Source organism: Ostrea edulis, chromosome 2, assembly GCF_947568905.1.
Source record: "Ostrea edulis chromosome 2, xbOstEdul1.1, whole genome shotgun sequence".
NCBI classification, from domain to species: Eukaryota; Metazoa; Mollusca; class Bivalvia; order Ostreida; family Ostreidae; genus Ostrea; species Ostrea edulis.
Genome location: NC_079165.1, coordinates 91,581,490 through 91,597,092, shown reverse-complemented (window position 1 = coordinate 91,597,092; position 15,603 = coordinate 91,581,490). Strand labels below are relative to the sequence as shown.

Sequence of the window (15,603 nt, the reverse complement as noted above, 5' to 3'; positions counted from 1 at the left end):
TAGGGTAATACCACTAAACAATGTCTCCCTAATGTAGGACAATACCACTAAACAATGTCTCCCTAATGTAGGGTAATACCACTAAACAATGTAGGATAATACCACTAAACAATGCCTCCCTAATGTAGGGTAATACCGTTAAACAATGCCTCCCTAATGTAGGGTAATACCACTAAACAATGCCTCCCTAATGTAGGGTAATACCACTAAACAATGCCTCCCTAATGTAGGGTAATACCACTAAACAATGCCTCCCTAATGTAGGGTAATACCACTAAACAATGCCTCCCTAATGTAGGGTAATACCACTAAACACTACCTCCCTAATGTAGGATAATACCACTAAACAATGCCTCCCTTTAATAAAATTTTACCAAAATATGATTTGTAATTAGTTTACACCATAATGTAGGGTAATACCACTAAACAATGCCTCCCTAATGTAGGGTAATACCACTAATATTCCGTGAAAGTCGAGTTAAATCTGTTTTGGCAAGAGTCATCAGTTGTCGAGGTCTCTATTTTTATTTTGAAAATTCAACGGAAAGTGTCCGTTGATTTCTCTGAAATGTCTATTTCAACGGGATTTGTTCGTTAAGCCTATGTATTCAGTTCAGTTGTTTGGTGTCCAATGAAATGGAAATCCTACAAAAAGATAATGCATTTTCATTCTATGGACTTAGAATCCTGCCCTATAGCTTCCCGTGGGGATCCGGGTTAAAATAGGTCCTCAGACCACACATTTCAGGGCGCCGTGTCACAGCAGGTGTGGCACGATAAAGATCCCTCTCTGCTCAAAGGCCGTAGGTGCCGAGCATTGGCCTAAATTTTGCAGCCCTTCACCGGCAATGGTGACGTCTCCCTATGAGTAAAAATTCTCGAGAGGGACGTTAAGCAAGATACAAACAACTAGTGACTGTTCCTTCGCCGAGCACCTGTCATTAGAAGTGCGAATCATGGGTCTTTCGGATATGACTTTAAAAAGGGAAGTCCCGTGTCGCGACAGGCGTTGAGACGTTAAAGAACCCTCACTGTTACTACACTGACGCCATGGGTATGTCAAAACAATGGTCACTTCACCTACAGCTGGTGATATTTCTAGATATGAGTGGAAGAATTATCGAATGGACGTAGAAAGAAAGAAATAAACAAACATTAATAATTTCATGTATCGTCGACTGACCAGTTTCGGTGACCTTAGTGATAAACCGCGATTTTCTCATTAATCACTTGGATTATATAAATAAATTACACACCTACCTTTAATAAATTCCTTTACTTTCATCCAAAAATTCCAAATTCATAGGTATATTAATTGAATATATTTTCGTAACAAAAAACATGTCACTCTGTGGTCCTAAAACGGTGACGTCACCTATTTCGGTGACCATTGTTAATATAGCCTTGCCAAAAGTTTGTAACTGTTAAAACGTATTGTGATGATTAATAGTTATAGTGTATTAGGTCCATGTCTTCCAAACGCAGAAGTGATTTATAATTTACAATAGTCCAAGGACCTGATCGCCCCTTTTGAATAGACATGGTCCAGTAGTATATAAAAGTCTGCAGTCTAGAAATCAGTCTGTCTGATGTGAACAGCTCAAGAAGCGAGAAGAAGCAGTAGGTAGGATAAAGATAGAAATAGGCTAGGGAGAAAAGGAATAAGCATTAGTGAAAAGAACTTTAGGACTTGCAGTGGGTTACTGGGTGCAATTATCCTGAATAAGGGTGGGGCACCCTGTACTTTCACTAAGCAATAGGAACTTGGCTCAGGAACACAGTGCAAGTAGCCCAGCCAGCGAACTACCCTCTGTATATGATTAGACACCCGAGATAAGTAACTCGGTACCAATCAACGCTCAGACAGAGAAATAGAAAAATTTATGTTAATGATAAATCAATAGCTCAAGTATAGTAAGAGGGAACTTATAAATATATTACCCCATCTCTTGAAAAGAACCCAGTAACACGTTACATTTTGGTGGCAGCCGGTCAAGGGATGGGGTACATTTGTGATTATTTTTTATTAATCTATTAGAATTTGTATTTTTGCTTTGAACCTCAGTTTTATGTTTCATTAGGGTCGTTAGTGCACAAGTGTAATACACATAGTTTTAACACCATAACCAAGTCTATGTACCGGGTGTTAAATTAGGGGACGCGGTTCAGTATACGGTGTTCGGTGTACAGAGTGCTATTTAGAAATATATACAATTTAGTTAATAGTAGCAGTGTTGTAGGATTTTTGTTATTCTTCATTACAATACATGCTGAAATGACTGAGCACGGTTCAGATCTATGGGATGAGCTTGGTGCTATTGACGATAAGCAACAAAAATTAAAGGAAACATTGGACAGACTTAGTTCAAAGCGTCAATTCACCAAGGCACCTAGTTTTCCTGATTCACGGGTTGGAATACAATCAAAGATGTGTGATACAAGTATAGAGGAATTGACAGGAAAGAAAGTCACAGAAACACATAGTACAAAGCAGTATGTGGGTCAAACCGAGCAATATACACCAGGTTACTTGCTGTATGGCCCTGATGAATAGGACAATCAGGACGAGAAGAATAAATATAAGTTGTTTATTCCATCTAAATCAGCTACACGTCCTTTGGTTTCTACCGAGGAACACAGGGCCAGCTGGAATACTTTAGGGACAGACAGAGTATTTCATGATCTCAATAGGAAAGTGTCAAAGGATATCATGCCTCCTATTTCACAAAGACCAGTGCTAGATTCTATCGTCAGTGGTGGTGACGGTGATGCTCAAGGTAAAACGGTTATGAAGCCTGCTCCTTTTGATGGTACTGGGTCATGAATTGACTATAAGGCACACCTTGAGGCATGTTGCAATATAAATTCTTGGAGCATCAGACAAAAAGGACTATACCTGGCAGCGTCGCTTAGGGGACAAGCACAAACGGTTTTAAGTACATGAAATCGGATGATGATTGTGCTTATGGAGACCTTTGTGAGGCTATAGAAGCGAGATTTGCCCCTACAAATCAGAATGAGCTCTACAGAGCTATGCTTAGAGAGAAACGCCAGAAACCCAAAGATACTTTGTCTGAAATGGGAGAAAGCATTTGGCGCATTTAGCGTACCCGACAACACCTAGGGAGGTTACAGAAATGATTGCAAAAGATCATTTTGTGGACGCACTCAACGACTTTGACACGAGACTTAGAATACAGCAATCCAAACCCAAGACTCTGAATGACGCTATTCGACTGCAGTCGAAATAGAAGCATTCTGTAGGGCAGAAAGACAACGAAGGCAAGAGATCGGTTTTGCCAGAGGAACTAATAGTGTCGGTAATGAATCTAAAGATTTGGTTTCTAATGTGCATGTGAATCAAGAAATCAAACAACTGCGTGATGAATTAAAATCTTCTTTAAAGGTTCTGGAGGACAAAATAGCACGTTTGACTCTGTCTAAAGAAAACAGAAACCAACAACGTAAATGAATTTACGTCTTCATCGCTGAGTTCTGGTAATGCTTTCCCTTTTAAATGCTATAATTGTGGAAATCGGGGACATAAAGCAGTAGACTCTTACAGCAAAAAGAAATTAAGTCCAAGAAAAAGAGAGTGTGTCCCAAGTAAACCAATGGAACAATCTGAGACACGATCAAATGATAAAGGGTCCAAGACTGCAAGTGGTACAATCACTCAAACTAGAGTAAATATTCAATCTGGATTATTCACTGAGGCCACTATCAACTAGGTTCCTTGTCGTTTATTGGTTGACACAGGGGCCACTATGACAATTTGTGTCGCATACGATATCTGAGAAAATTGAAAGCACAAAAGGGAATGAATTGACCCCTGTTACACAAGAAATAGTGTTAGCAGATGGAGCTCCATTGCAGGTAAAGGGTAGGTGTAAGCTCCAAGTATCACTGGATACCTTCTCATTCAATCACGACGTGGTCATTGCTGATATCAGTACTGAGGGAATATTGGGCCTAGATTTTCTAAAACACCATAAATGCCTTGTTGATGTATCATTGGGAAAATATATGTGGGAGGAACTGAGCACGAGCTACAGCTCCAAGGTCACCTTGGGTGTTTTAACGTAAGCCTGAGGGAAAGTGAAAAAGAAGAATGTAAAATTGGTCCAGTTGATGACCATTCCAGCTCGTATAGTTCGGTGGATGAAAACAGCTGGGAGAGAAAATCAAAAGCAAGCTATACCGCAGATTCTGAGAGTCCCGGTAAAGAAAATTTTGAAGATATCAGTTGCAAAGATGAAGGAAATGAACAGGAATGGCAAGAGGATCCAGGTGATCTCATTTACGAAAATGAATTGGAAGCTGGTAGAACCACTAGAAAGAAAAACTCACCTACATTATCCGGAGTAAGACGAAGAGCAGATGAAGTGGAAGCAACAGACACAGTCACAAGCGAGAAGATACCTCGGGTAGCCGATGATGAGAACAAACAGGTATCCTTGCAGCATTGCCCATGTTGCAAACACCGTGTAATTATGTTGGATGCAAGCACTCGGACACAACGGATCAGCCATCAGAAAATGATACGGATCATCAGAAAGTATCAAAAGGACGGCGAGTGTGTGGAGAAGTTTGAAGAAAACATTTGGAATGATTAGGAGACACAGGCATTAAAACAATAGAACGATATTCATAATTGTGTGAGGCACACACAAGATCATTTCATAACATGATTATTTAAACGGGAAAATTAAGATTTTTATGTATGTATGTTAATGAAAAGAATTTACATTCCTTTCTGCAAATTTTGAATCATTGAATTAAAAAAGAAAGTTTGTCTTGTTAGATTGATAAACATGCGGGACGCATGTATACAGAGGCGTGGGTAGTGTGATGATTAATAGTTATAGTGTATTAGGTCCATGTCTTCCAAACGCAGAAGTGATTTATAATTTACAATAGTCCAAGGACCTGATCGCCCCTTTTGGATAGACATGGTCCAGTAGTATATAAGAGTCTGCAGTCTAGAAATCAGTCTGTCTGATGTGAACAGCTCAAGAAGCGAGAAGAAGCAGTAGGTAGGCTAGAAATAGAAATAGGCTACGGAGAAAAGGAATAAGCATTAGTGAAAAGAGCTTAAGGACTTGCAGTGGGTTACTGGGTGCAATTATCCTGAATAAGGGTGAGGCACCCTGTACTTTCACTAAGCAATAGGAACTTGGCTCAGGAACACAGTGCAAGTAGCCCAGCCAGCGAACTACCCTCTGTATATGATTAGAAACCCGAGATAAGTAACTCGGTACCAATCAACGCTCAGACAGAGAAATAGAAAAATTTATGTTAATGATAAAACAATAACTCAAGTATAGTAAGAGGGAACTTATAAATATATTACCCCATCTCTTGTAAAGAACCCAGTAACACGTTACAGTATATACAGGAGGAATGTGCAACTAAACATCAATGAATAAAATAACATTGCGTAGAATTCTAGACTTTTGGTATACTTTATATCAATTTAGAAGTTTGCTTGAAAAAGTAATAAGTAAATGGGCTTATTTTGGGGGTGCTCGTGTTGATATTTTCCATACGCTCCTTCTAGTTGTTCATTTTCGGGGGAAAATTGAAGACGTACTCTATATATGTTTGCAAACACTACGGCGAAATTGATGAAGCAATCTACACCCGGAGACAACAACGCGCACACGTAAACAAAAGGTCACCGATTCTGGTCAGTCGCCGAAATTTAGGGCAATCGACGATACGTCATCACAACACATTTGTTTCCCGCCGTTTTCACTGAACTAGAGCTGGGTAAAAATCAGTACCTGAAGAAATATGGAGTGCACATGCTTTGGCCACGATCTAATGACATTACGTTATTTTGTGCAAATGCATATTCTGTATGGACATTTTTGACAATTTTCAAGGAAAATGTCAAGTATCACCTCTTTTATGATGTCACGTACCAAATTAGCATTAAGTTTTAGGAAATTGAATTTTCATCATATCTTTTTCAACATGGAATTTACTGAATTTCAAATGTTCAAATTTCAAGGCCAGAAATGGCAGATGTTGAACATAATCTTTTTCAGCGATTTCCAAAGAAATTTGTCTCTTCCTTTTTAACCATTATAGAAATTCGAGTATTTTTGCACACACACGAAAATGACCAACCGAGTCATCTGAATCTTAGCTTTTATTATTTCTAATCATAACTTTCAATACAACTTCCAACAGTGTTTATTGATTGATTGATTGATTGATTGATTGATTGTATCTTGCTTAACGCCTCTCTAAAGAATTTTTTTACTCATATAGAGACGTCACCAAGAGCGGTGAAGGGCTTCAAATTTAGGCTTTTGCTAGGCGCTTACGGCCATTGAGCAGTGAGGGTTTTTTAGTGTGGCACACTTGCTGCGACACGGGACATCCGTTTTTAAGGTCAACTCCGAGGACCCGTGACATTCACACGTTTGACGATGGAACTGTCACTACCTGTTTTAATGACTAAGGTGTGTTTATAGAATTCATTGAGAAAGAGCAATAACTCCATTAGATATTGAGAGAGACAGACCGAGTGCGTTATAGTTCCTTAAAGTCAATACATATGTAACCAGTGCAAATAAATTATCAATAATTATCCCCTCGCAATTCACTCTGGAGTTTGTGTGTGTGTGTGTGTGTGTGTGTGTGTGATACTTACAAATAGCTTGTACACATTCTACAGATCACATTTTATGCTTGATTGATTTGATTCTTCACATATAGTTCTAAAGAGAAAGAACTATTGATTTTGAGATTTAAAGGTCAAGGTCACTACAGGACTTAATAGAATTTGCACTTTAGAGGCCAAATTCTTTACTCAGGTTATTTGTTACTTCCTGTGTAGCCTTGTTATCAAAAGAGGAATGACCCATTTGATTTTGGGGGTGTCAAGGTCACTAGAGGCTAGTGTAGACACTCTAGAGTCCACATCGTTTTGCTGGATAAATTCGATACTTCACATGTAGCTTTATTATCAAGATAGGTAAACCCCTATCTATTTTGGCGTCAAAAGGTCAAGGTCACTACGAGACGTTAAAGCACTCATTGTGGGGGAATATGCTCCGCCCTTTGGAGATTCTGTTAATGTGTTTTGTTGTTGCATAAATGTGTGTATGTTTCTGTACTTAAGTGTGGCAGACTATGTGCAGTTCTCTACAACTGACCACTAGACCTCGATTGACGTTTACTGAGGCAGAGTACATACTTTCGCGCTCTTTTTGAAGGGATAACACGTACGTTTCAGCGTAGCAGATGATCTATATCCCAATGCTGGGAAATGTATGTACCGTGTTTGGTCATAATTCATTCATTATAACTGAAAGAGTATGTAAGTATAATATTTATTATCATATCTAAATGAATTAATTCATTTTATTTCAGGTTTTCATGTAATAGAATAGATAAATTATCTGTATCACTTTGACTGATTACGCACATGCTGTAAATGTACTTTGCTGTTTACAGGTGTATACTTAAATAATTTGTAAAATGGACTCCGTCAATGTATTCTGTGATGAACGCATATGTTCTTTTTTAATGAGACTGACTTGAATAAAACTTTAAAATATCATTCTTGTTTAAATGTGTCAAGGAAAGTAGACTAAGCTTACTAAATCATATTTTCCCATTTTTATTTTTAGACACACAAGTAATAGACAAGCTGATAAGCGGACTTCTGACGGGCATCGAGTAGTGTGGTGACCTGCCTCTTGGAGGTTCATCTGATATTTCTGTTTAAAACCAGTATGGAGCACCAAACTAAAATCAACTCAAATAATTGAAAATATCTTTAATTATTTGAAGATATCATCAATTCAATTATTTCGCGCAATATTTTCACCACATTATTGCTATCGTCGCACGCCACGGCTGACGCGTATACTCCTCTTCCATTTCACCCGTGGCTCAATACGCCAGTTTCGAGATATGAACTCTTCTTTGTAGGAGGTGCATTTAGTGTAACTTTGAATGACTAAGTGGGACAGAGTGGACCTACAGTCAACGAGGAAGACGATGAAATGTATTAAGAGCGGCTTCTCTTTTAATATGTAAATGTGAAAAATACAAAATACTATCGAAAGAAATCTTTTACTAAAGTGGAAACATAAAAACAATGTCATATTTGCAAGTAATATCTTTGATATGGTACTTATGACCAACGAAATAACGTGATATGATAAGAATTATATGTATCTAATTACTCCCTAAATACTTATAACTTACTTAGTTTGTGTATCAGTCGAATTCGGGTGATCTAACAGTGTATGAAAAACTCACAGAGTACATTCACTTACGCAGTGACGAATATTAGTCCCACTCCCGTGTGTAAACAAATTGTTTCGCGCCTCACTATATACGAGAGTTCTCCAAAGGGAAATAACTCGGATGTATCTCGAAACCGGCGTATTGATGGACATATATAAGAAATAAACCGCGAAACTGTTCAGATGTCATCGGTCTGCAAGATTTTTGTTTACTATAATTTCGGTGCAAAAAGAACACGTTTTCATTGCCACATCCATTATAGCTGTTTTACTACTATTGATAACGGATTACGTCATTCTCATCATGCATATTTATGAGAAACGAATAAATTGTCATGCAGAGAGCCACGGGTGGAAGGGAAGAGGAGCGTACGTTTCAGCCATGGCTTGCGACGATGCATCATTGTGGGCTTCAATTGAAATCATGATAGCAATAACTGGTTTGATGCGCGCATCAGTTCAATTCAATTTATGCGCGCATCGATTCAATTATTGCTCTAATAATTTCAATTGATGCCCGCATCAATGTGGTGGATACATTACTCGCAAAAATTAATTTACAGCTCGGTATAAATAATTTGATGATCTCATCAATTCACTTGAAGTTATCTTTTATAATTATTTTCAACGGTTTTGTATAATGAATTAATGAGCGCATAAATTCTTTTAAAAGAGCAACAATTCCCTGAATTGTACCGTATAAGTTTTACACTTGAAGATATCTCTAATTAGATAGTTGCTCTCTCTAAAAGAATTATTGCACGCATCAACTGAAATAATGATACCATTAATTCAATTGAATAGAGTAATAATTCAATTATTGCGCGCATTAATTCAATTGATGCGCGTAATAATTCAATTCAAGAGAGCAATAATTCAATTATTGCGTGCATTAATTGAATTATTGCTTTCTTCAATTGAATTGTAGTGCTCATCAATAATATTATTTATTGATATCGTCAATTCATTCAATGAAGAGAGCAACAATTCATTTATTGGGCGCATCAATTCAGCAGAATAATTAATGCTATCAACAATTCAATCAATGTGCACAATAATTCAAATTTTAAGAGATCATTAATTGAATTATTGCGTGCATCAAATAATTTTGACATAATCAATTATTTGAGTTTATGGCGCTCCATAGAACTGGTCTTCTTGTGTTTAACCTGGGCTTCTTGATTTCAGAATTTAGGGTCCTAAGCCATCTAACCGACATCATATCCTTTTGCTTTTATCAAATGATGAGATTTTAATTAGATCGGGGTCCTAGATTTTTAATTAGATTGGGGGCCTAGATGGTTTCCAAATTCAAATTGTGAAGCAAAACCCCAGCTGGTGTTTATGCAGTTCCCATAAAACGGAGGTAGAACCTGTATTGACGGTTTGGCAATGAATACCATCAGAGGGGTCTGGTTGTCCTTTGAACGTCCTGATGTGTTACCCGAGTGTACTACTTAAATTACTGTTACATGGTCTATAACAACTCAGGGTTTATCCTGCGTCCTGAAAACGGTGTCTTGTTGGCTTTTTGGCGCTGGATCAGCGATCCATTTCACCTGAATGGGACAAGCAGTAATATGCATATATATAGCATTCTCTGTAAAATCACACCAATGATATGTGCCATGCCATACAATTGTGTATCTATTTACATATATCTATGTATATTTTGTAAATGTAGACATAAGACGTATGTCTTGACCAATAAAGAAGATAATTACATAATGTTTTAAAAAGTCCTAATTTGAACGCAAGGCTCCCCACGTAGATAGTGAAATGATGATCTACACATGTAATTCACTCGATCTGATGCCGACCAACAGTGGTAAATAAATTACGAGTCAGAAGGAATCGAAGAACTGCGAGCGATATAGTATTATTATAGTATTATTTCACCGCCTACTTTCTGGTCAATTTTTAAAGGTTATCATTTTTAAATGATTTTTATATCAATGTAGATATTTATATGAATTTTCATAAAAGCTGAGAAATAACTCATTAGGGTTAAAATCACGTATTTTCACTCTAATATGAATCAATGAAAAACGGAAAATATTTTTGAATTATCCCCCCTCACACATGAAACCACAAATTCCTTTTTGAAGGTATGAATTGTCATTTAACAAATTTATACCTAAACTTTTGTTGTTTCACTTGGGGTGATATGTTTACAGACCAAAATACAGTGAAAATGGTTACTCAATTACAAATGAGATTAAAGTGAGAGAAATGAAGATGTTTTTACACAATAATATAAAGTAATTTGACAAATTAAATGGTTATTTATTGATATTAATAAGCATTTTAAAATATATGATGTTTAAAATCCGGTTTCAAAGAACGTGTTTTTCTACACCCTAATCAAAAGAAGTTGAAATTAATAGCAATCAATTAATTAACACCGGTAGTAAAGTTAATAATATCATAAGCAAAATTGCAACGCTTTTTAAAATATACGAGTTGAAAATGTAGGCAGGAATCCAGAGTTAGCGTGCCTAGTTCTTTTAGTTTGCTCTGGACAAGTTCTCGGAGATCGTGATACTTAGACTCCAATCGGATCACGCGCTCGTCCTTTTCCGTAACGATTTGTGGTAACGGAAATAGCCGAGTAGTTACGATTGACGTAGACTTCTGTCATTAATGTCTCGTAGAGCTAAACTGTGATATGTTGACGTCTTTGCGCTCAGAGAACGGGCTTTTTTAAATCCTGTGTTTTGTACAGGAGCCTCCGTATGGTATCCAAGCGCCCCACGCTGACCACTAATGTCCTAAGCTGGGTACCGTTCCAACATTGAGCCCTATCAGTCTAGAAGAATTTAATATGGATCTAGTGGACAATGAATATTAACTTTAATACCGTTATGAGTCCGGCAGGAGGCAATCTGATTAAAGAATTTTGATCCACCTCGGTAATAATAATCGCTATATAATACAATGTGTTGCGACATAATATTACCGATCGGATTTTAATCATATTGGACAGGAAGTTTTCTGTGTTAGAGTTACCTAACTGTCCTTAGTGTAACATATCCTAGTTTTATTTTTGATACAAAATTAATTATTAATCTTACTTTTACAGTTAATATCTTAGCGGGGCGTAAAAATGGCCCTTTTCCAATCGCAAGATAACAGGCCGAAAAAAAAAACCACCAGAGCGCCATCGAATGCAACCCCCCCAAAAAATGGGTCGCTAATTTGCTGAGTTTTATTTCTGTCGTCTTTTCGCTCCTATTCTGCCGATTCGTTATTTTCGGGCGAAAAAAAAACAACAAACAAAAAACGTCAGTTGCAACGATTGCAGATTTTGTTGTCTGTTTTGGAGCGAAAAGACAATAACAGACCACAGCTGTCCACATTTCGTTCAGTCAACTTCTGCTCTATCGACTCCTCGTCCTGTCGTCTCGTTACCAGAATGACTAAAAAGACAACAAGCCACAGTATTTATAATACATTTACCGAGATCACTAATAAGCATTCATTTGGAAGACCGATAACTCTTATATTACTAAAATACATTCATTTGGAAGGACCGATAACTCTTATTATGATCACTAGTTTGTGCATGGTCCGTTTCATATGAATGTCAAAGGAATAAAACTTTGAAAACGTATCATTCTTTAACAAATTATAAATATGTAGCTGTTTGGTGAAGGAGTGAAGAATGTTTTCAAACACGAGACATGTTGTAAACAAGCTGTTCTGATCATGATTGTCTCTCGAGTGCCAACACGCCAATGAATGCACTTCGACTATAGATCTTCAGACAATGTGTCCTTTGATGGTCGTTATAGAATTAAAGAAATAAGTGGAACTTCAGGCTGAAGTGCACAATGTTTTTATACATTAAAACTGCATAGATTATTTGAGTTGCTTCTGAAACAAGTCAATAGAATCAGCACCATCACTGCCAAATTTAAGTCATTCATAGAATGATTCTATAAATACCATGAAATAATTCATTTACATAAAACTGCATATGTATTCATGATCTGGTTATAAAATAGAATATCCTGGATACTCTGCAGGGTCTCTAGAATCGAACTTTTCCCGGCACGAACTTCTCTACCAGCTTAGAATAGTATTTGGTGAGGTTCTCCACGTCCGGGAGGTCTGAGCGTTTGGTGTACAGGTCGAATTGGTTAAACTCCAGTACCCACTTCTTAATTTCTAGGTCCTTGTTGCTACAGAGGTAATTGTAGGCATTGCAGGTGTGCCAGGGGTAGAAGGAATGGAACCGGATGATATAGAGGGCCTCCTCTGGTAAGTTGTGGGGGTGCTGCAGAAGCACGCGGTAGAGGTACTCGTCGTGTCCCCAAGACATCAAAACCTTGTCCAAGCCACAATTCTCCTCGTAAATGCCCAGCCTCGTATTCAGTTTGTCGTCTTGCATGTCGGGGTTATCTTTGAAACTTTCCTGTCCAAAAACTATACTGTCGTCTGGGGCACATCCTACAACAAACGTGTCCCCGACGGTGGACCATTGTGGCTCTCCCCAAAGGGCCATCACCTTGCCAAGGTCGTGAATAAGACCAGTCACTTGTAGCCATTCCTTATCCGGGTGTTTCTCCCGAATTCCCTCAGCAGTTTGGAAAGCGTGGAAGGCATTTGGAATGTCTACATCTGGGTCACTTTCGTCTTTGAATGAATTCAAGCACGCAAGAGCCTCCATCATTGTCATTTCAGCGTGATTGAATTTTCCTGCAAAGAAAAGACACTATCGTGAAACAAGCATCTGCTATTTGTTTCAGGTGGCTCAAAGTACCCACTGTCACGTGAACATTTTCTTCTCTTACAAAAACGAAAATTTAAAATGAAATATTTTATTTTACCATTCCCAAATAATCTGCCCAGACAGAAGATATAAATGATGTATGCTTTTAACCATATCGTAGTCGCAAAATAACACAGAAACGTGTTTTCCAATTTATTATTCTTATTTATTTATTTTTTTGGAAGATAAAAAGGGGCGTTAAAAGTTGTTTTTCCTGCATGTTTGATATTCACGTCTATCCCACAGTAATATATGCTTTCACAAACTTCAACATACGAGTACATCATTTGACTAAAAACAAGGTCAAAAATTGGTCCTGACGGTTTTTAATGACGTGTTATCTCACAAAAGATTTTGTTCGACATAAAACTAAAAGAATGTACTCTGTACAACATGAGAAACAACATTGTTATATTTTTTTTTAAATATACTGGCAACACCACCATGGAGAACATAGGTACGGGGTTTGATTATCCTAGCATTATCAGTACTCTCCTAATCCCTCCCATAAGGTGCTCCTAATCCCTCCCATAAGGTGCTCTTAATCCCCCCACAAGGTGCTCCTAATCCCTCCCATAAGGTGCTGGTGAATGAACAGACATAACCACTGCATTATGGAGGGTATCCAAGCATGTAAACTTGTTAATCCAAACATGCAACCGTGTTAATTTATCAGTCTCAGATACATGTATGTATGTTGTAACTCAGGGGATGTAAGTTATGTTTCTCAGAAATGTATTCCTCGGTGTTGTACTCTTCATTTGTGTAATCGTTTGATTTCTTATTTTACATTTCTCTTTATAAGTTTATTTCCTAAGTTATACGCGGTCATCACTACAGTATTTCCGTTTGTAGACTTAGTATTTACATAGCTGTACCTTACAACATAGCATCTGCAGTGGCGTAGCTTCCATTGAGGCAACCGAGGCAGCTGCCTCGGTAAAAAAAAAAAAAAAAACCAACACCTTTTACGTTGTTAAAATGTCGATAGCTTCTAGGGGGCTGCGCCCCCCAGACCCCCTGCCTCGGTAATATTCGAACCCAAGCTACGCCTATGATCTGACACGTTACAAGTAAACGAATGTAAAGTCTACATGTTTGTCGAAATTGAGCGCAACTAAATGTATACATATGCTGAGAAATTAACACGGTTGCATGTTTGGATCACAGACACTTTTAAAATATCGCTTGGGGACCTAATACGCGGTATACTTTCTTTGAACATGATTACCCTCCATATATTGTACGTGTTTGTAAATCCGGTAAATTCGTCACGCATCGTTGCGGATCTCTCATCTGTAATCAAGTTCTCGTGCACCGAGATGATTTTTTCTCTCTCGTTTCTATAGTAAACGAACACAAGGCGAGGGCCAATGAGAACGAGGGAAATGGTAAACTTCCGTATATACGCCCATATTTCATAACACGTTTTATACAAAACAAGGGAGTTTCAGCAAAAATGATAATATAATCATATATGTTTTTTTAAAAGATTTTCAAACAGAAGCGAGACAATGGCCGGAAACACGCACAGCACTATCCTCCACGACGAATTGGATTAACGATCAATAAATCTGACCTACCCCAGTGTTCCATTTTGTTTCGCACATAAGCCAGTGTTTGATGGGTGTGCATCTGCCTGTACGTCTCCACCACATGAGCTGGGGTGGTGTGGATGTTAAAATTCCTGAAATCCTCTTTCTTTTTGTGCTCAGGTCGATACTCCGAGGGGTCTTCCAAAGGTATGGGTTTCTCTGGGAGGGGCACGCCACTCGGGGGCTTCAAGACATCGGCAGACATTTCGGTGTTATCCTTGCTACTGCTTAACCGCGAATGATACCCATTCCTTCACCACAGAGTAGAAATACTGCTAGAGTCTCTAACCGGTTTAAACTGCATTTACATTCGCTGAGATGTCGTACGTTAATTCTATGTTTACAAACATAATGACGTATGCATGCATATTAATAAGCCTATTTGTTATAGTCAGTTTCTCGTGATTTTTCTAACACTTTAACGGTATGGTAGGTTTTTTTTCAGTAGGCATAGATATTTTGAAGAAAAGAAATATGAACATTTCAAGAGCATATATCAAACAAGGCAAATAAAAAAAATGTATGCAAATTAAGAGGTTATTATCACGTGGAATGGAGGTCATCCGGTATTGTACAATATTTAGTCGTATTAATCATAAGGCGAGATTATTTACAACCAGCTGATTTCAGAATTCAGCCGTCTATAAACAAAATAAAAAATTCTTCGAAATCTTTCATGCAATTTACCTGGGGAAGTTTATCAAACTATAATACCTATGTTCTTCAAATTAAATCATTAAATTTCATGAATATTAAATACCCCTATATAACTCGTGTTTATCCACCGGATCACTACATGCAGAACAGATAGAATAACAATTGACTTAATTGGTATAAGCATTATCACATGAACAGGTACATATATGTTTCTGCTTGATGTGAGAAGCAGTTTAGTTTAATACGATAATCTTATTTGAAGACAGTCGAGAATCAATCGTTTATTTCCTTTGACAAGTCGGAAACA

General features: G+C 37.7%; 1 protein-coding gene across 1 annotated transcript; it reads right to left on the bottom strand.

Moving 5' to 3' along the window:
• Positions 1-12,092: 12,092 nt before the first annotated feature.
• Positions 12,093-15,343, bottom strand: LOC125681480 (inositol oxygenase-like). Its single transcript, XM_048921608.2, has 2 exons — positions 14,628-15,343; positions 12,093-12,971 (listed from the first exon to the last, which is right to left on the bottom strand). The coding sequence occupies exons 1-2, from the start codon at positions 14,842-14,844 to the stop codon at positions 12,304-12,306; spliced, it is 885 nt and encodes a 294-aa protein (XP_048777565.1). The 5' UTR covers positions 14,845-15,343; the 3' UTR covers positions 12,093-12,303.
• Positions 15,344-15,603: the final 260 nt, after the last annotated feature.